General features: G+C 45.1%; 1 protein-coding gene across 2 annotated transcripts in view; it reads left to right on the top strand.

Moving 5' to 3' along the window:
- The window catches only part of LOC311510970 (complement receptor type 2-like), a 42,813-nt gene extending 30,327 nt beyond the window's left edge, over window positions 1-12,486 (top strand). Inside the window, exons 14-16 of one of the 2 annotated variants that reach the window (XM_084611137.1) lie at window positions 1,358-1,443; window positions 7,413-7,442; window positions 11,627-12,486. In XM_084611137.1, the coding sequence (XP_084467263.1) occupies window positions 1,358-1,443; window positions 7,413-7,442; window positions 11,627-11,682 (172 nt within the window). In that variant the 3' untranslated portion in view covers window positions 11,683-12,486. The remainder of the gene's footprint in view (window positions 1-1,357; window positions 1,444-7,412; window positions 7,443-11,626) is intronic. The other variant, XM_084611138.1, reaches the window with a different exon arrangement.
- The last annotated feature ends 8,054 nt before the right edge of the window (window positions 12,487-20,540 follow it).

Raw genomic sequence — 20,540 nt, 5'->3', positions numbered from 1 at the left:
CAGAAATTTCCAAGCTCTTGTTGCAGGACTTGGTGACTTTCTGTACAGTAGCCTATAGGGGCCTCATGCTTTGGAATTATGCAGGCCTATGAGGTCTGTGGGTTTAAAGACCACTGGTTAGATCTTGGACAGTTACGATGCTTGAATTTTGAATATGGAACAGGGAGATGGCAAGTGGGTGACCGCTCAGGGCAGCTGTCTTGTCTCCCATTACTGCTATCGGCAGGTTGTCTTTGGGTGTAATTCTATTTTACAAACTAGCAGCTGCTTGGGCCCATCTGTGCACACGCGTGCTCTCTCACTGTTCCCTGCCGTCACAGGAGATTGATTTCTTCAAGATCTTTCACTTCAATTTAATCGAAGGCTAAGTGTATTCTGTAGTGAAGACCAAGTGTAAGCTTTGTCAGTATGTTGCAACTTTGTGTGCTGGGTTTAGCTGGACCTTCAGCTCAATGGACTTGGAAATGCAGTGCTTTTGGCTAAGCCCTCAAGGGTTAACACATTGTTATTAATGTAGCCTCACACTCTACAAGGCAGCACAAATGGAGGGAGGAGACACAGCATGGCAGAGAGAGACAGTCTCTCAAACACACACGCACGCGCGTGAGAGAGAGACACACATGTGCGCATTGCCCCTTTAAGTGTGCTGACCCCCAGTTTAAGTACATTGCCTTTTTAAGTACATCAGCAAGTTGACAGCAGTTGCTGGCAGCAAGCTCCCTCTGTCCTGAGCCCTGTCGTGTTCTCCCGCACCTCTCTGAGGAGAAGGGGTACAGCGGGAGGAGGACACCCTGACATTAGCACCCTTTTTCCCCCTCGCACAGCAAGCAGGAGGCTCCCGGGAGTAACTCCAAGGCAGAGGACAGGAGCAGCACAGGGCAGTGGGGGGAGGGATGGCTGAACTGCCCGACAATTGATAGCCTGCTGGGCGGCTGCCACACAGGGAACTTAGGGAAGCTGATGGGGCGGGGCGGCTGCCGGTCTACCTTGGTTCTAAGCGCCCACCAGCTAGCTCCAACGGGCTGCTCTTTCTGCAAGCAGTGGACAAAGCAGGCGGCTGGCAAACAACCTTCTAAGGGAGCGTTGAGCAACTTTAAACAAGCATGTTCCCTAATTGATCAGCAACGAAACAATGTTAACTGGGACGATGTTAAGTGAGGCGTTACTGTAGCTGTACCGACGTAGATGTGTACTGTAGACCTGGCCTTCGTGTTCCTTGGCCCTGTGGTGTTAGATGTATCCCTTTTTCAATGGTTTGTCTCCATCTACTGGCAGAAAGAAACCATGTTCCATCTTTCTGGATGCGGAACTAGTTCTTTGCTTCCATGAGTCACAAACTCGAACCTTTTTTCTTTAGGTACAGATTAATTGGACCGACTTTTGCCCAGTGTGTGATTGTGGGAAATGGAGTTGATTGGGATACGGAGGTTCCACTTTGCCAAGGTAAAGCAATTTAATGGTTTTAAGAACAGTTCACATCTGAAGATGATGCAGCATAGCTGGCGCTTCAGAGGAGTCTCTGTTCTTCCTTTGGCATTTAATCCAAATGACAGTTTTGTTGTGGGGAGGAATGAAATCGTACTGTGCTTCGCCATGGTGTTTAGATGACTCCTACAGAATCTTTTTTTTTTTTTTGGTACCTTTTAGATTATTCACCTGGCACTGTTTTAATATGCACAATCCAACAGGCCTCATGGCTCCTCTTCACTATTGTATCTGTGTAATCCTCCTGGTCACTATGTAAAAGGCATGATAATGACTTCAAGAAGTTTTGATGCTTCCCAAATGTGACTATCCACGTATTAATAAAAGCTTATTGCTTTTGAGTAGCCATGTTAGAATGATGTAAAGTTTGAGTATCTGTGTCCCATTTATGTCATAGGCATAACACACACACAAATTTTATCAAAGCTAATGTTAAAATAAAATGAAATATATATAGGTTGGTGTCATAAATATAAAGGGAAGGGTAAACCCCTTTGAAATCCCTCCTGTCCAGGGGAAAGCTCCTCTCACCTGTAAAGGGTTAAGAAGCTAAAGGTAAGCTCGCTGGCACCTGACCAAAATGACCAATGAGGAGACAAGAGGGAGGAGGGAGAGAAACAAAGGGTCTGTGTGTCTGTCTATATGCTGGTTTCTGCCGGGGATAGACCAGGAATGGAGTCTTAGAACTTTTAGTAAGTAATCTAGCTAGGTACGTGTTAGATTATGATTTCTTTAAATGGCTGAGAAAAGAACTGTGCTGAATAGAATAACTATTTCTGTCTGTGTATCTTTCTTTTTTTTTTTTTTTTTTTTTTTTTGTAACTTAAGGTTTTGCCTAGAGGGGTTCTCTATGTTTTTGAATCTAATTACCCTGTAGGTATCTACCATCCTGATTTTAGAGGGGGGATTTCTTTATTTCTATTTACTACTATTTTTATTAAAAGTCTTCTTGTAAGAAAGCTGAATGCTTTTTCATTGTTCTCAGATCCAAGGGTTTGGGTCTGTGGTCACCTATGCAAATTGGTGAGGCTTTTTATCCAACATTTCCCAGAAAAAGGGGGGTGCAAGTGTTGGGAGGATAGTTCATTGTTCTTAAGATCCAAGGGTCTGGGTCTGTAGTCACCTAGGCAAATTGGTGAGGCTTTTTACCAAACCTTGTCCAGGAAGTGGGGTGTAAGGCTTTGGGAAGTATTTTGGGGGGAAAGACTCCTCTAAACAGCTCTTCCCCAGTAACCAGTATTAGTTTGGTGGTGGTAGCGGCCTATCCAAGGACAAAGGGTGGAATATTTTGTACCTTGGGGAAGTTTTGACCTAAGCTGGTAAAGATAAGCTCAGGAGGTTTTTCATGCAGGTCCCCACATCTGTACCCTAGAGTTCAGAGTTGGGGAGGAACCTTGACAGTTGGTAAAAGAGTGTCTGTACATAGAATCATGGAACTGGAAGGGACCTCGAGAGGTCATCTAGTCCAGTCACCTGTACTTAAGGTAGGACTAAGGATTATCTAGACCATCCCAGACAGATGTTTGTCCAACCTGCTCTTAAAAATCCCCAATGAAGGAGATTTCACAACCTCCTAGGCAATGTATTCCAGTGCTTAATCACCGTGACAGGAAGTTTTTCCTAATATCCAACCTAAACCACCTTTGCTGCAATTTAGGCCCGTTGCTTCCTGTCCTATCATCAGAGGTTAAGAAGAAGAAGAAGAAGATTTCTCCCTCCACCTTGTAACAACCTTTTATGAGCTTGAAAACTGTTATGTCTCCTGTCAGTCTTCTCTTCTCCAGACTAAACAAACCCCATTTTTTTCAATCTTCCCTCTTAGGTCATGTTTTCTAGACCTTTAATAATTTTGTTTGCTCTCTCCAGTTTGTCCACATCTTTCCTGAAATGTGGCGCCCAGAACTGGACACACTATTCCAGTTGAGGCCTAATCAGTGCGGAGTAGAGCGGAAGAATTGCTTCTCGTGTCTTGCTTACAACACTCCTACTAATACATCCAAGAATGATGTTTGCTTGTTTTGCAACAGTGTTACGCTGTTGACTCATATTTAGCTTGTGATCATCTGGGTATAGTGCTTAGCTTGTTTACAAATATAAAGTTTAGTTTTTAAAAGTCATATGATACATAGAGCACATAATCAGCAATAACCCCAATTTAGGTGAATCAATTTAACAATACAGTTTAGATATCCGAATACTCAGGTACATCACTCTTGAAAAGTTGTACAGAGATTTGGTCGTGGAAAACAAAATCTATCAATGAGTGGAGATTGTCCCTCAGTAATTGAGAATTAGGTTGGTTGTCCATTTAGAAAATACGATCCATGAGGAAAGTATTTGTTACTTTCCTGACTGCGCTTCTCAGCGGCACTCCAGCTCATCCCTCCTGGTATTGCCGATGTCCAGTGATGTGTTCTATGTAGATGTTCCTCGACCACCTGATGGCGTCGGACACCATGAGTTGCCACATCAGCCGAGTGTAGCGTTAACCGAATCCATATGATCTCCGCACTCGCTCCTTACTGGGGTCCCATGCGCCAAGGACTCTGACGATCAGTGCGTTTGTCTGGACCTGGTAACCCTTTGTTCTCAAGGTTTCGGCCAGAGGGGCATATTTCTCTACCTTTCAAGCTCTGGCATTGTAGAAGGCCAGGATCCTGTTCTTGAAAGCCATTGTGATGTCCACCATGATCTTCTTCCGGTCCTTGCTGGTGATGACAATGTCTGGTTGCAGTTGGCTGTTGGTTCCGGGGATGGTGGAGTTTACGGCAACCTTCCCCACTGGTGGCGGGATGGCTCTGGCCAGGCGACCTTGGATGGCATTGTTTTGCAGCTGCCAAGCTCTTGAATGGGGCTTGCAGCTACACAGGACGTGGGGTAGCGTCTCGTTGGCATAGCCGCACTTCCCGCATCGCTTGTCCCTAATCCCATGGTGTGGACAGCTCCGTTCAGTGGGACGCAGTTGAGCTGGGCCCTGTGGCTGCACTTCCAGTTGGCAAATTGGGTGAAGCTGCTCCCAGGGAGGAAGTGGTTGCTGGGTCCCACTTGCACGTCACCTCAAATGCCTTGCCCTGGTCCGGCTTCCGTTTCAGGTTTTCCACGTAGTGGCGCAGGTGGCATCCTTCAGGGTCCTCTCCAGCATGGTTCTAGCTCTCGGAGTGATGATAGTGTGATCTGTATTCTTCAGCTGTGGCACCAGGCCTCCCAGCTCCTGGCATTCCTCGCATCACATCCAGTGGCAGCCGATATGTTTCTCCAGTCGTCGCGTAGCGTTGCGGGCATGAGTCCAGAGTAAAGCCGAAGTCAAGAGGAAGACTCATAGACTTTAAGGTCAGAAGGGACCATTATGATGGTCTAGTCTGACCTCCTGCACAAAGCAGGCCACAGACTCTTATCTACCCATTGCTGTAACAAACCCCTAACCTATGTCTGAGCTATTGAAGTCCTCAACTCATGGTTTCAAGACTTCAAGGTGCAGAGAATCCTCCAGCAAGTGACCCATGCCCCACACGGCAGGAAAAGGTGAAAAAACCCCCAAAGCCTCTGCCAATCTGCCCTGGAGGAAAATTCCTTCCTGACCCCAGATATGGCGATCAGCTAAACCCTGAGCATGTGGGCAAGACTCACCAGCCAGACACCCAGGAAAGACTTGTCTGTAGTAACTCAGATCCCACAGTATCCTAGAGGAGGAACCTGCAAGAAACTCTGCCGAGGAGCCAGAGGGGGAAAGTAACCTGGGCACCTACAAGACTCTCATCCCTGGCTCAACAGTCTTGAGAGGATCAACTGGGTCCAACAGGAAGAGGGGGATGGAGCGGAGTACAGGCCTGAGACTGGTCTGGGAAGGAGCAGTTAAAAAGCTTGGTTAGAGAAGTTAGGGCGGAATGAAGAGGACAAACCAGGCTGGAGGGGGTGAAGGATGGTGTTGGAGAGAAGAAACATGAGGCAGGGGTGTGTTGGGAGAACTTACAAACGAAGGGAGGTAAGGGAACAGTTTGGAGGCATAGGTGGGATGAGACGATAGCTTTTGAGAATTGGGGAGACCATGTACTAAGCGAGGGAATAGACGCTTACAAGCTCCTAGGGGGTGTGGCACTCCAGGCATGTTGACTTGGCCGAAGATGGATCATCTTGAAAACTGTACTGTAATACTAATTATTTTGTGTAGGAGTAGATGGCTTCTGGTTCAAAGAATTAGTTCTTGGCATGGCTGTACGAGTAATGTGTCCACATGCATGTGGACACTTGTCACTGTGCAAACTCAACAGAAATCCTAAGGAAAATGAAATGGGTAAAATAGCTTGTCTGTGTTGCCTAGTTGAATAGTGTGCTAGCAGGTAGTGCTTGATCCTTCGACCAGGGAGAGAGAAAAGGAGCAGTCTTGGGACTCAGTTTTAGCATGTTTTGTTGCAAACTAACTTTGTAAAATCGCTCTCTAGTTGTCTTGTCGCCTTTGAGGTCTTTCCCTGCATGGCGTGACTTTGTTCAGCATATTCAGATAAGTGGGTTGCTTCTGTATCGTCTTGTAAATCTCCTCTTTTTTTTTTTTTTTTTTTTTTGCGGAACCTACTCTGAACATAACCCCAAATGGCCCTAAAGAAAGCCCAGGTCAACCTGATGACGATAAAGGGAGCGAAAAAACCACTGTGCTCAGATACCTAGAATCCTCAAGGTGGATGGTGGAGGCGTTGGTTTACACATTGAACTGGAGCATTCTGCACACTTACTTCAATTTGCGCTTCATAATATATAACAAAGTACAGTTGTGCTCACCTGAATGCCCCTTATGCCCAGGTGTGAATTATAAGACTGAGGCTGGAATTAAATTCCTATACCTAGGTAGTAGTCTTGTCTCCCACCCAGAACTACCTCTTCCTTCATTCCCTTTTCCCCCACTCGTCTGTATGATAATACCCACCTGCTGATGGCCACTCACTCAATATATCTCTCTAAAATGCCAGCCGTATGAAACTGTCAATCTGAATTCTGCACAATAATGGCACAGGCAGCTACAGGCTTAACTGGTCGTCAAGTGTCAATGATGAGAATTCAGAAATTCTCAGTGATGAATACAGATCCGATGAGATGTCTACTCAGTTCACTTTTTGTTCTGTAAGTAACGGTTAGGCTTGAGTTGACTGATCCTCTGGTAATGACAGCAGGAGTATCAAAATGAAAAATACCACTCTTCTCCTGTTTCTGCTCTGCTCCCAAATAAGTACAGGTTGGCAAAGAACCTGATGTCACTAATCCTGTGGTTACGTGTAGAGGCCTGTTTTGTGGTAGCTGATCCAAACACCACACCTCTAGTGACTTTTGCTATAGGTAAAAATTTGGCTGACCAGTGCAGAATTTGTGTGCGGTGTTTTGTTGTAGCCATGTCGGTGCCAGGATATTAGAGAGACAAGGTGGGTGAGGTAATATCTTTCATTGGACCAACTTCTGTTGGTGAGGAGAGTCAAGCTTTCAAGCTTCCTCAGAGCTGTTCTTCAGGTCAGTGCAGAATTTGGCAGCTGAGATCCTGAAAGTGTCTGGAGGGGAGGGCCCTCTGGTCTCAGAAGGATGCATAAGAATTCCGCAAATGAGAGCGTTCATTCATAATAGAGGAAATCTTCATAGAGGTTTTGCCCTGTCAATTCTCAGGTCTGTCGTCATGTCTCTATTACAATGTACAAGTAATAGGCAGCTTTTCCAGGTATCCTTTCTTCTTTCAATATTGGATTATCTAGGGGTCAGATCCTGGTTTCCAGTATGCCTTATAAATTCTGTAATTTGCATGATGGTATTAATTTGAGTCTATTTGTTTAATTTAGCGTGTGGTTTAAGGTACTAAATGTTGCACCAATAGGAATCAATGGATTCCTATAGTTAGCTGGCATTCATGTAATGTGTCACTTCAGCTCACCTTGCACTTTTTTTCTTTCTAGGGCTGAACACTGGTACCGTGATTGCTATTGGTAAGTAATTTAAAATTTTAAAAAATAATTCAATGCATAGACTTTACATGGTAAGATACGGTAATAGCATAAAGTATTTATGTTCCACTTCATTTCAAGCAATTTTTTCCCCGCTGCTTCACTACGTGAGGCATCTACTCCGGGTGAGAGAGTTTTTCTGTTACTGTATTATGTTCTGTCGAGTGGTGCCATGTAAAAGCTCATGAGGCAGATGCTTGACTTATTAATGTTCTTCTAACATAGGATGTTTAATGTAGGACTTTTGTGTGTAATACTAGAAAGAGTTGCCCTTAAATATCCATTTTACCCTCAGCCCATCTCCTCGGCAGCCTGAGGGTGTGGGCAGGGGAACACGGCAGAGGCTCACTGCATGTAGTCACTTTTGCACAACTTAGTAAGTTCAGCCGTTAGATTAAATTTTCAGTATATTACTTTAAAATAGGTTTCTCAGCTTCTACAAATCACTCCCTTTACACAACCAAGGACAATGAAAGCTCCATTTTTAAACTGTAGATCCATGTAAAAAGGAAAAATCGGGGCGCGTTCAGCTTGGCCAGTGGGAGGGAAGGGGGTGGGGATGAATGGTGGTTTGAAACGTAGTGTGTGTGTGTCTACGCTGGAGCTGTAACTTTGAGCTCGGGTGTAGACATATCTGCGTTAGCGCTGATTGAGCTGGAGTGCTGAAAACACAAGCGTGGCTGCAGTGGCACTGTACTTGGATGGCTGTCTTGCCCCTCGTGCCGCCACAGCTATGCTTCTGTTTTCAGCATGCTAGCACGGAGCTATGTCTGCCCGAGTTGGAGACTACATCTCCAGCTCCAGCATGGACACGGCCTTAGTGTTTCTGTCCCAATCCCCCAACCCAAAGTGTCTTCTCTCTCTTGATTTTCTTCTCCCATTAACAAAATAGGAATACTTGAGTTACCCTCAAACTAGGTGTGCGACCCAGAGCCTTTTCCCTTGGACCCCAAGAGATTCAAGCCCAGAATGTCTTCAGAAATGCCTGCAAGACTTTCAGGCTTGTAAAATGTGAATGTGGCAAACTAAAAACGTAATCCTATTGATCTGCTGTTCAAGTTCTGCTCGCTACAGCGTTCACAGTGAAGATTTTGTCTTGCTGCTAATTAATACTGTGTAAAAGCTTTTAAAAATGGCTTTAAAATGAAAAACTACCATTTAAAATCAAGTTCCCTTGGGCGCCATGGTTTCTGAAGTGCCTTTTGATTTGCACCAAGATCTAGTTTCAGTCTAAATTTCTTTGTGTTTAGCCCTGACTTTGCAAGAGACATCTTAGATGCTGTGAAGCCTGCTTTTTACTGTTTTACAATTTTTAGAAATGGAAGTATTGCTTGTTACCTGTGTAGGCAGAGACTCAACTCTACCCATCCACATCATACACATTCTTAGCTTACAGGATATTTCAACAAAGCACCTGCCTAATATCTTTTGTAGGGTAAATGAGAATTCTGATGCTGAGGCTTATTTTGTCCTTAATCTGTAAGCAAAGGCCAATGATCATAAGCCTTTAACAACACATGGTGTCCCATGTCGTGTCTAAGCTAATGAGATGTGCAGCATCCTACAACTGTTAACTTAGAACTGTCTCCAGCGACACAGGTAACTGACTTGAGAGATCCTTTCTGCTTGCTATCACTTTTATCACTGTTGGAGGAAAAGATACTCGCATTTAAAATGGGCTATTACTGCCAGAGTAAAAAAAATCCAGTATCAAGAAGACTTGCAAGTAACATGTTGCTATGTAGTCTCTCTGACTATGAAAAATAAGGTCTTGCTAGGATTTAACTGGGAACAGTTTTGAAAGAGAACTATCCTAAATGAGGTAACTCGTTGTCCTATAAATTTTAACCAGAGTTGTCTATTAAATAGGAAAAGACACACATATTAGAGAAGAAAATTGTCTATTGTTTTTGTGTTAACTTAATCCCAGAGACCGTTTGCTGTCTGAAAATGTAAAGCCATAGGTTTTTCCAATGGTTTAACTTCAGTTTTTAGGAAACAATTTTAAAAGCTTTATACCTGTCTTTAATTAAATTGCATATTGACCAATCATTTGCCAAAACTATTAATAACTCTTTTCAATGTTTTCTAGGAGAGCAATATGCTTAAATAAATCTGAGACTTCATTCAGTAACGGGGTTCTAGCACGTACACTAATTATAAATGAACCCTATATACCCAATCATGTGAACCTGAGGCTTGACAGACCTGTTTGCTGCAATCCCCTGGGGATGTTTGATTGGCAGAAATATGAATATTAATATTGATAAGAGACATGAGTTAAAACTGTGCCTCCTTTCCAAGGGGCACAGCTGGGTATCTTGCATATAGGTTTTTACCTTGTGTGGGATTTCTTTCACAATTGAGTTTTAATAGAAAATTGTACATAAAATTTTAGAAAAGAGTTTTGGATTTGAACATTCTCTTAGAGTTTGCAACACACTGCAATGCTTCATTGTGCTAGTGCTTAGAAGGTAAAAAGAAAAAAAATCCCTATGTGCATTGAAAGAAATGCAAAAGTAAATAGCATTAACTAGTTTTTTTTAAAAAAATCTTTCTTTTTTTAATGATATGGAAATAACGTGTAAGGATTTTTTAAACCGCTTAACCTCACGAATATAGAATTATAGAAGGGGGTGTGTGGCTGGGGGGAGTCGAATCATCCTGTCCCTGCAAAGGCAGGATTGTTCTCTACAGTACTTTTCTCTACCATTTTAGTCCATGCTAGTTTTAAAAGTTCCAGGTAATAGGGCTTTCACTACTTCCCCCTGCCCTTCCCCCCCCACCCTCCCAAAAAAATCCATTGCCGTCAAAAATTTTCCTCATATTCAGCATCCGTTTTCTTCGGAGTTCTAATGATACAAAAAGCCTCCTTTTAAGGAAGCAAAAGCAACTTTGATTTTTACTCTTGAATTCTGGAGTCATATTTTATGGAATTAGTTTCTCTCCTTTCCTGCTGTTGAGCCCATATGATGCAAAACAGCGCTTCAGTGATCTACAGGAATGTGGAAAAAAACCTTGCTTGGGTCCAGAAAGGTGTTTTAATAGAAAATATTTATTTCAGTGTGAAAAGATGGTGCGGTTCTGATGAACCGTTATCTGCAAGAACATAATATAACTATGCAACATATCAAATTGAGACTATAAATTACTTTCTTAGGTTACCTTTGTTCTGTGGCCTGAACAGATATGTTGAATGTGACACTTATGTGAATATCGGCTAAATTCTCCATTTCTATGGAACCATTCTGTCAACCACAGCAGTTATGAATGCATTGTGTACCTTATGTCCTTGTGATGTAACTTGTCATTAACAGCTCTGTCTTAACACATATAAACGTTACTTCAGTATATTACCATTTTGATGATATAAGAACAAATATTTTCTCCAGAAGAATATTAATGCTACAAAGCCCATGTTGGACTTTCATTTCTGGTGTAAGGTTGCAATTCTATCCTTAAATCCGAGACTTCATTCAGTAGAGGAGTAGCAGCATACAGACTTTACATTTCAACTTTTAGCTGATACAATTTTGTGTGCGGAGCTCGCCAGCAGGCAGGAGATGTTAAACAGATCTCTGCTGAAGAAGAGCTCAGGTGGTGTGGGTGTGTTTCATAGTGGGTTCACTGTGAAACGGTGGGCCCTGACAGTGTACAAAAGTACTGTTGACTCTTCAGTAGTACTCTACGTGGTATTCTTGGGGTGTACAGTTGAATGAGATTCTTGTACAATGTGAGTGGTCAGTGGAAGAAACAAATATGTCCTAAAAGAGTGTTATGTTATAGATGACCCCCTTGCCTTTCCAGTGCTCTAAACAGCTGAGCGTTACGGGGAGGGAGCATAGATAGTCCAGTTCTCCTGTATTTAGGATATGTAATAACTAGCTTACCACTGTTTGCCAACTTTGATTACAGATTAATCCTCCTCATGAATTTTTTTCTACCTCTCTTCTGTTTTGGACATGGCCTCTGAGAAGAAACAGCATGAACTGTGCTTTAATTGGAAATGAATTTATAATTGTGTTAATGTAACTCTAAAATTAACTAAACAAATCTTTCAGACAGAATATAAAATGAAAACTCTCATTATCCTAAACATGGGGAGTGAAATCAAGATAGTATGCATTTTTACTTTGGTTATAACTTTCTTTCTTTTGGTTTTTCAGGAAAGATGCGTGTCATTCTTGCCGTGCTGATTACTAACTTGTTCATCAGACAGTGAATGTGATATTGGAAGAAAATGGAAAAATTGAAGCAATCGTCATATGCTTGTACTAAACTTTTCTCGTGATCCCAGATTCCTCTCATTACAGTTGTGTTCAGGGTTGTGGATTTTGCTGTTGCGAGCGAGAGCCTGTTGAGATTTCTATTTGGAGGTTTCTATTTTGAAGTATGTATTATCCCTTTTAAAGTACAGATTTCATGATGCCAAAGATACTCCTTGAACTGCTGTCGGCTTTTGTTTAATTCAAATTTATCCTCAGTTTCAAAACCAAATCTCCAGAATAATCAGTGTTCCTTTTGCTCTCATGTCCAGGAAACTCCAAAAACAACAATAACAGACAGCCCCAAACTACTCTTACCCCAAGGCTTGTATTTAGTGTGTCCTCAGTGTAGCATCCCAGGGTGAAGTGCATGGACGTGTGCAAGACTCAGTGTGGACTCTGAACACCTATCAAATTTTTTAAACCCGTATTGAGAGGCAAAATAAATTACCTCTGTTTCCTTATGAACGCTTTCTGATAAGTAAGCAGTAAAATGGTTATACTTGTGATCAGATTCTTCTGATTCCGTGCCTAAAGGAAATGTCTTTATTTTTCTATTTCAGTAGTTGAAAATAAGTTTTTGGTAGCATTTAAAGCAAGCTTGTTACGTTCAGGAAATAATTCTCTGCTGTGAGAAGGTGTTCATAGCCAAATGCTGTTGGTCACTGTCACTGAAAACATAAATTATTTGTAGTTATGCAAGTTGTACAGAATTTTACTTGGCAATCTGCAAATTTATTAAATGAAAAAACTGGAATTTCTGTGTTGTACTCAAGTCTTTTTTTTTCTCTGAATAAAAGTCTGTACAAAGACTATAGCATCCTGACTCTCTCGATAGCGATGTAAAAATGTGGTTGACATCTACCCCTCGACTGTGATCTGGAAACTAAGTGCTTTCAAGAGCAGATGAAACTAGTACTTGTTTTTGCACCCCACCCCCCCAAGAAATCCATGATTTCCTAGGGCATGGGTCTTTCTAGCAAGGGGTAGCACTTTGTCAGCCTTGTAACAATGCACTGCCAGGAAACTACAAGGTACTATCCAAACTGAATAAGAGTGTGATAGTATTACCCACACACCACCTGGGTGTGGTGTTGTGTCCCATCTAGTGGCACAGAGACGCCTTAGCCCTGGTCTACACTAGGACTTTAGGTCGAATTTAGCAGCGTTAAATCGATGTAAACCTGCACCCGTCCACACAATGAAGCCCTTTATTTTGACTTAAAGGGCTCTTAAAATCGATTTCCTTACTCCACCCCTGACAAGTGGATTAGCGCTTAAATCGACGTTGCCGGCTCGAATTTGGGGTACTGTGGACACAATTCGATGGTATTGGCCTCCGGGAGCTATCCCAGAGTGCTCCATTATGACCGCTCTGGACAGCACTCTCAACTCAGATGCACTGGCCAGATAGACGGGAAAAGAACCGCGAACTTTTGAATCTCATTTCCTGTTTGGCCAGCGTGGCAAGCTGCAGGTGACCATGCAGAGCTCATCAGCACAGGTGACCATGATGGAGTCCCAGAATCGCAAAAGAGCTCCAGCATGGACCGAACGGGAGGTACGGGATCTGATCGCTGTTTGGGGAGAGGAATCCGTGCTATCAGAACTCCGTTCCAGTTTTCGAAATGCCAAAACCTTTGTGAAAATCTCCCAGGGCATGAAGGACAGAGGCCATAACAGGGACCCGAAGCAGTGCCGCGTGAAACTGAAGGAGCTGAGGCAAGCCTACCAGAAAACCAGAGAGGCGAACAGCCGCTCTGGGTCAGAGCCCCAAACATGCTGCTTCTATGATGAGCTGCATGCCATTTTAGGGGGTTCAGCGACCACTACCCCAGCCGTGTTGTTTGACTCCTTCAATGGAGATGGAGGCAATACGGAAGCAGGTTTTGGGGACGAAGAAGATGATGAGGAGGAGGAGGTTGTAGACAGCTCACAGCAAGCAAGCGGAGAAACAGGTTTTCCTGACAGCCAGGAACTGTTTCTCACCCTAGACCTGGAGCCAGTACACCCCGAACCCACCCAAGGCTGCCTCCTGGACCCAGCAGGCGGAGAAGGGACCTCTGGTGAGTGTACCTTTTAAAATACTTTTCATGGTTTAAAAGCAAGCATGTGAAAGGATTACTTTGCCCTGGCATTTGCGGTTCTCCTAGATGTAGTCCTAAAGCCTTTGCAAAAGGTTTCTGGGGAGGGCAGCCTTATTGCATCCTTCATGGTAGGACACTTTACCACTCCAGGCCAGTAACATGTACTCGGGAAACATTGTAGAACACAGCATTGCAGTGTATGTTTGCTGGCATTCAAACAACATCCGTTCTTTATCTCTCTGTGTTATCCTCAGTAGAGTGAGATATAATTCATGGTCACCTGGTTGAAATAGAGTGCTTTTCTTCAGGAGACACTCAGAGGAGCCCATTCCTGCTGGGCTGTTTGCCTGTGGCTAAACAGAAATGTTCCCCGCTGTTAGCCACAGGGAGGGGGGAAGGTTGAGGGGGTAGTCACGCGGTGGGAGGAGGCAAAATGCGACCTTGTAACGAAAGCACATGTGCTATGTATGTAATGTTAACAGCAAGGTTTACCCTGAAAGACTGTAGCCACTGTTTTATAAAATGTGTCTTTTTAAATAACCTGTCCCTTTTTTTTTTTCTCCACCAGCTGCATGTGTTTCAATGATCACAGGATCTTCTCCTTCCCAGAGGCTAGTGAAGCTTAGAAAGAAAAAAAAACGCACTCGCGATGAAATGTTCTCCGAGCTCATGCTGTCCTCCCACACTGACAGAGCACAGATGAATGCGTGGAGGCAAATAATGTCAGAGTGCAGGAAAGCACAAAATGACCGGGAGGAGAGGTGGCGGGCTGAAGAGAGTAAGTAATGTAGTGCCAATCTTTAAAAAAGGGAAGGAGGAGGATCCTGGGAACTACAGGCCAGTCAGCCTCACTTCAGTCCCTGGAAAAATCATGGAGCAGGTCCTCAAAGAATCAATCCTGAAGCACTTGCATGAGAGGAAAGTGATCAGGAACAGCCAGCATGGATTCACCAAGGGAAGGTCATGCCTGACTAATCTAATTGCCTTTTATGATGAGATTACTGGTTCTGCGGATGAAGGGAAAGCAGTGGATGTATTGTTTCTTGACTTTAGCAAAGCTTTTGACATGGTTTCCCACAGTATTCTTGTCCGCAAGTTAAGGAAGTATGGGCTGGATGAATGCACTACAAGGTGGGTAGAAAGCTGGCTAGATTGTCGGGCTCAACGGGTAGTGATCAATGGCTCCATATCTAGTTGGCAGCCGGTATCAAGTGGAGTACCCCAAGGGTCGGTCCTGGGGCCGGTTTTGTTCAATATCTTCATAAATGATCTGGAGGATGGTGTGGATTGCACTCTCAGCAAATTTGCGGATGATACTAAACTGGGAGGAGTGGTAGATACGCTGGAGGGGAGGGATAGGATACAGAAAGACCTAGACAAATTGGAGGATTGGGCCAAAAGAACTCTGATGAGGTTCAATAAGGATAAGTGCAGGGTCCTGCACTTAGGACGGAAGAACCCAATGCACAGCTACAGACTAGGGACCGAATGGCTAGGCAGCAGTTCTGCGGAAAAGGACCAAGGGGTGACAGTGGACGAGAAGCTGGATATGAGTCAGCAGTGTGCCCTTGTTGCCAAGAAGGCCAATGGCATTTTGGGATGTATAAGTAGGGGCATAGCGATCAGATCGAGGGACGTGATCGTTCCCCTCTATTCGACATTGGTGAGGCCTCATCTGGAGTACTGTGTCCAGTTTTGGGCCCCACACTTCAAGAAGGATGTGGATAAATTGGAGAGAGTCCAGCGAAGGGCAACAAAAATGATTAGGGGACTGGAACACATGAGTTATGAGGAGAGGCTGAGGGAGCTGGGATTGTTTAGCCTGCAGAAGAGAAGAATGAGGGGGGATTTGATAGCTGCTTTCAACTACCTGAAAGGGGGTTCCAAAGAGGATAGCTCTAGACTGTTCTCAATGGTAGCAGATGACAGAACGAGGAGTAATGGTCTCAAGTTGCAGTGGGGAAGGTTTAGATTGGATATTAGGAAAAACTTTTTCACTAAGAGGGTGGTGAAACACTGGAATGCGTTACCTAGGGAGGTGGTAGAATCTCCTTCCTTAGAGGTTTTTAAGGTCAGGCTTGACAAAGCCCTGGCTGGGATGATTTAACTGGGAATTGGTCCTGCTTTGAGCAGGGGGTTGGACTAGATGACCTTCTGGGGTCCCTTCCAACCCTGATATTCTATGATTCTAAGTGGCGGGCTGAAGCCAGGTCTGAAGCTCAAATGTGGCGGCAGCGTGATGAGAGGGGGCAGGATTCAATGCTGAGGCTGCTGCAGGACCAAACCAGTATGCTCCAGTGTATGGTTGAGCTGCAGCAAAGGCAGCTGGAGCACAGACTGTCACTGCTGCCCCTCTGTAACCAACCACCCTCCTCCCCAAGTTCCATAGCCTCCACACCCAGACGCCCAAGAACGCGGTGGGGGGGGGCCTCCGGCCAACCAGCCACTCCACCACAGAGGATTGCCCAAAAAAAAGAAGGCTGTCATTCAATAAATTTTAAAGTTGTAAACTTTTAAAGTGCTGTGCTTAAAGTGCTGTGTGGCATTTTCCTTCCCTCCTCCACCACCCCTCCTGGGCTACCTTGGTAGTCATCCCCCTATTTGTGTGATGAATGAATAAAGAATGCATGAATGTGAAGCAACAATGACTTTATTGCCTCTGCAAGCGGTGATTGAAGGGAGGAGGGGCGGGTGGTTAGCTTACAGGGAAGTAGAGTGAACCAAGGGGCGGGGGGTTTCATCAAGGAGAAACAAACAGAACTCTCACACCATAGCCTGGCCAGTCATGAAACTGGTTTTCAAAGCTTCTCTGATGCGTACCGCGCCCTCCTGTGCTCTTCTAACCGCCCTGGTGTCTGGCTGCGCGTAACCAGCAGCCAGGCGATTTGCCTCAACCTCCCACCCCGCCATAAACGTCTCCCCCTTACTCTCACAGATATTGTGGAGCACACAGCAAGCAGTAATAACAGTGGGAATATTGGTTTCGCTGAGGTCTAAGCGAGTCAGTAAACTGCGCCAGTGCGCCTTTAAACGTCCAAATGCACATTCTACCACCATTCTGCACTTGCTCAGCCTATAGTTGAACAGCTCCTGACTACTGTCCAGGCTGCCTGTGTACGGCTTCATGAGCCATGGCATTAAGGGGTAGGCTGGGTCCCCAAGGATACATATAGGCATTTCAACATCCCCAACGGTTGTTTTCTGGTCTGGGAATAAAGTCCCTTCCTGCAGCTTTTGAAACAGACCAGAGTTCCTGAAGATGCGAGCATCATGCACCTTTCCCGGCCATCCCACGTTGATGTTGGTGAAACGTCCCTTGTGATCCACCAGAGCTTGCAGCACTATCGAAAAGTACCCCTTGCGGTTTATGTACTCGGCGGCTTGGTGCTCCGGTGCCAAGATAGGGATATGGGTTCCGTCTATGGCCCCACCACAGTTAGGGAATCCCATTGCAGCAAAGCCATCCACTATGACCTGCACATTTCCCAGGGTCACTACCCTTGATATCAGCAGATCTTTGATTGCGTGGGCTACTTGCATCACAGCAGCCCCCACAGTAGATTTGCCCACTCCAAATTGATTCCCAACTGACGGGTAGCTGTCTGGCGTTGCAAGCTTCCACAGGGCTATCGCCACTCGCTTCTCAACTGTGAGGGCTGCTCTCATCTTGGTATTCATGCGCCTCAGGGCAGGGGAAAGTAAGTCACAAAGTTCCATGAAAGTGCCCTTACGCATGCGAAAGTTTCGCAGCCACTGGGAATCGTCCCAGACCCGCAACACTATGCGGTCCCACCAGTCTGTGCTTGTTTCCCGAGCCCAGAATCGGCGTTTCACAGCATGAACCTGCCCCATTAGCACCATGATGCATGCATTGGCAGGGCCCATGCTTTCAGAGAAATCTGTGTCCATGTCCTGATCACTCACGTGACCGTGCTGGCGTCACCTCCTCGCCCGGTATCGCTTTGCCAGGTTTTGGTGCTGCATATACTGCTGGATAATGCGTGTGGTGTTTAATGTGCTCCTAATTGCCAAAGTGAGCTGAGCGGCCTCCATGCTTGCCTTGGTATGGCGTCCGCACAGAAAAAAGGCGCGGAACGATTGTCTGCCGTTGCTCTGATGGAGGGAGGGGCGACTGACGACACGGCTTACAGGGTTGGCTTCAGGGAGCTAAAATCAACAAAGGGGGTGCCTGTACATCAAGGAGTATTTCAGGCAGGACTGCACGGAGGGTTCCAATAAGAAATGGTGCACCTAAGTTATCGTTCTTATTGGAACAAGGAGGTTAGCCTGGCCTCTGATTGATACATGGCTAGATTTACCTCGCTACAACTTTTCTGTGAGTGACTGCAGTGTGATCTAGAGGAATGAGTCCCCTAGACAGGGGAGGAGGCAAATGAGTACAAAACAAATCTTGTCTATTTCTTGTTCTGAGCCACGCCATCTATCTTTTACATCTTTGGCTGGCAGCAGACGGTGCAGAAGGACTGCATGCCATCCACATCTCATGGCTGCTCGGCAGAAGATGGTACAGTATGACTGCTAGCCATCTTCATCTCTTGCCTGCCTGGCAGAAGATGGTACAATACGACTGCTAGCAATCCTCATCTCTTGCCTGCCTGGCAGAAGATGGTACAGTACGACTGCTAGCAGTCCGTATTGCCTGCCTGCTCACCATAAGACGGTTCAATAGGACTGACTGCAGGACTAAAGAGAATGACCTGGTCAAGTCACTCCAAATTTAGTCCCTGCGCCCATGTCTGCCCAGGCGCTCCCAGCCAATGTGGCCAGGAGCACCTCGGACACGACGAGGACGACTACTAGTCGTATTGCACCGTCTGCTGCTACTGTGCAGCAAAGCCGTACCGCGTCTGCCAGCACCCAGGAGACATAGGCTGACGGTTACCTGAGCGGGCTCCATGCTTGCCGTGGTATGGCGTCTGCACAGGTAACTCAGGAAAAAAGGCGCGAAATGATTGTCTGCCCTTGCTTTCATGGAGGGAGGGAGGGAACGGGGGCCTGACGATATGTACCCAGAACCACCCGCAACAATGTTTTAGCCCCATCAGGCATTGGGATCTCAACCCAGAATTCCAATGGGCAGTGGAGACTGCGGGAACTGTGGGATAGCTACCCACAGTGCAACGCTCCAGAAGTCGACTCTAGCCTCAGTACTGTGGAAGCGCTCTGCCGAGTTAATGCACTTAGAGCATTTTCTGTGGGGACACACACACTTGACTATATAAAACCGATTTCTAAAAAAACGACTTCTATAAATTCGACCTTATTCCGTAGTGTAGACATACCCTTAGAGACCTAAAAGGAGTCTGCTCTACAGCCTTAGCTAACAGCCAGTCGGTTTAATCCTGCCTGCATTACAATAGGATTAGGATCTATGTGATAGAAACAGATTTCTGATGCTCATGAGAAACTGCAAAGATGCTTCATGAAGCTTTGCCTTTGCTCAGATTGCCTGAAGGATGTGTCTGGATTTAGATGTTGTAATTTGCCACTGTTGCTAAGGTCATAACTACACTGGGGATGTGTCCTGGTTTTCAGTTTTCAGTTCAAATCCCCAGCATAACATCAGGTTTGCCCTATCAAGCCTTGTTTTGCACGAGTGCAGTTTGTTTTCAAGCCTGGGTAGGTGTAAGCTGCACTAGTGCAAACTGCAATTCATAGCAGTTTTCCTGTCGACACCACGGCTAAGCACTGATGGAACTATATTGGTGTCAGACCACTAGTGGCTGAAGGCAGGACAAAGGCTCAGGCCATGTCTATGCTACCAGCTAAATCGGCACTGCTGCAATGGATGCAGCGGTGTCAATTTTACCGGGTCTGGTGAAGATGCTAAGTCGATGGGAGAGTGGTCTCCTGTTGATGTCTGTCTGTACTCCACCTCCTTGAGAGGCGGAAGTTGTGTCGACAGGAGAGTTTCGCATCGACACAGCGCGGTGTAGACGCCGCTGTAAGTCAACCCAAGTTGTGTTGACTTCAGTTGCCTAACTTGGTGTAACTCAGCTTGACTTACAGCGTTAGTGTAGACCAGCTCCCAGTGTACACAAGGCCACCAATGGCGGTAGCATTGGGAAGCTTAGTGTAGATGGGCCAGTGGGTGCTTTTGGCATTTTAAACCCAATTAATGGTGTTTTCAAAAGAGCCCAAGTGAGTTGAGGAGGAAAAGTCCAATTGAAAGTTGTTGTGAGCTGACTTAAGATGAAGGGGGGAGTTGATGTGAGTCACATTAGCTGTCTGTCTCTGTTCCGTAGCATAGTGATTCTGCTCATAACTTTCCATACACTGAGGTTATGAAATGGAAATTGTTGAAAAACCACTTTAAGGTGGAGTCGAGGTCTCTCAACTGCAGGAAAATAGTAAACATTTTGTTTTGTTTTTGTTTTTGTTTTTTTTTTCATAAAATGTAGAAATGCACCAAATTTGGTAAAGGTTAGTGAGGGACTGGGATGGTGAAGTGAAATACTACTAGTTCAGTCTGGCAGTGAGGTGTGCTTAGACTAAAATTTCTGCAGGCAGTAGGTACTGTGTGGGGCTCATTCTCTCTTACCTTGCTGGTCACCCTGTGCTGCAGCTGTGTGTGCGTGTGTGAGATCATTTTTAAACACATAAATGTAGTAGTGTTTTCACAACTGGTAAAGCTTTCACTTGCTTTTTAGCTTAACAATGTCGCCGTCTTTCCATGACTCTGGGTGTATCGGTTGGTTCTCGACATG

This window comes from Lepidochelys olivacea (assembly GCF_965140295.1).
Source record: "Lepidochelys olivacea isolate rLepOli2 genome assembly, chromosome: 21".
NCBI classification, from domain to species: domain Eukaryota; kingdom Metazoa; phylum Chordata; order Testudines; family Cheloniidae; genus Lepidochelys; species Lepidochelys olivacea.
This window is presented reverse-complemented; position numbering and strand designations above follow the sequence as displayed.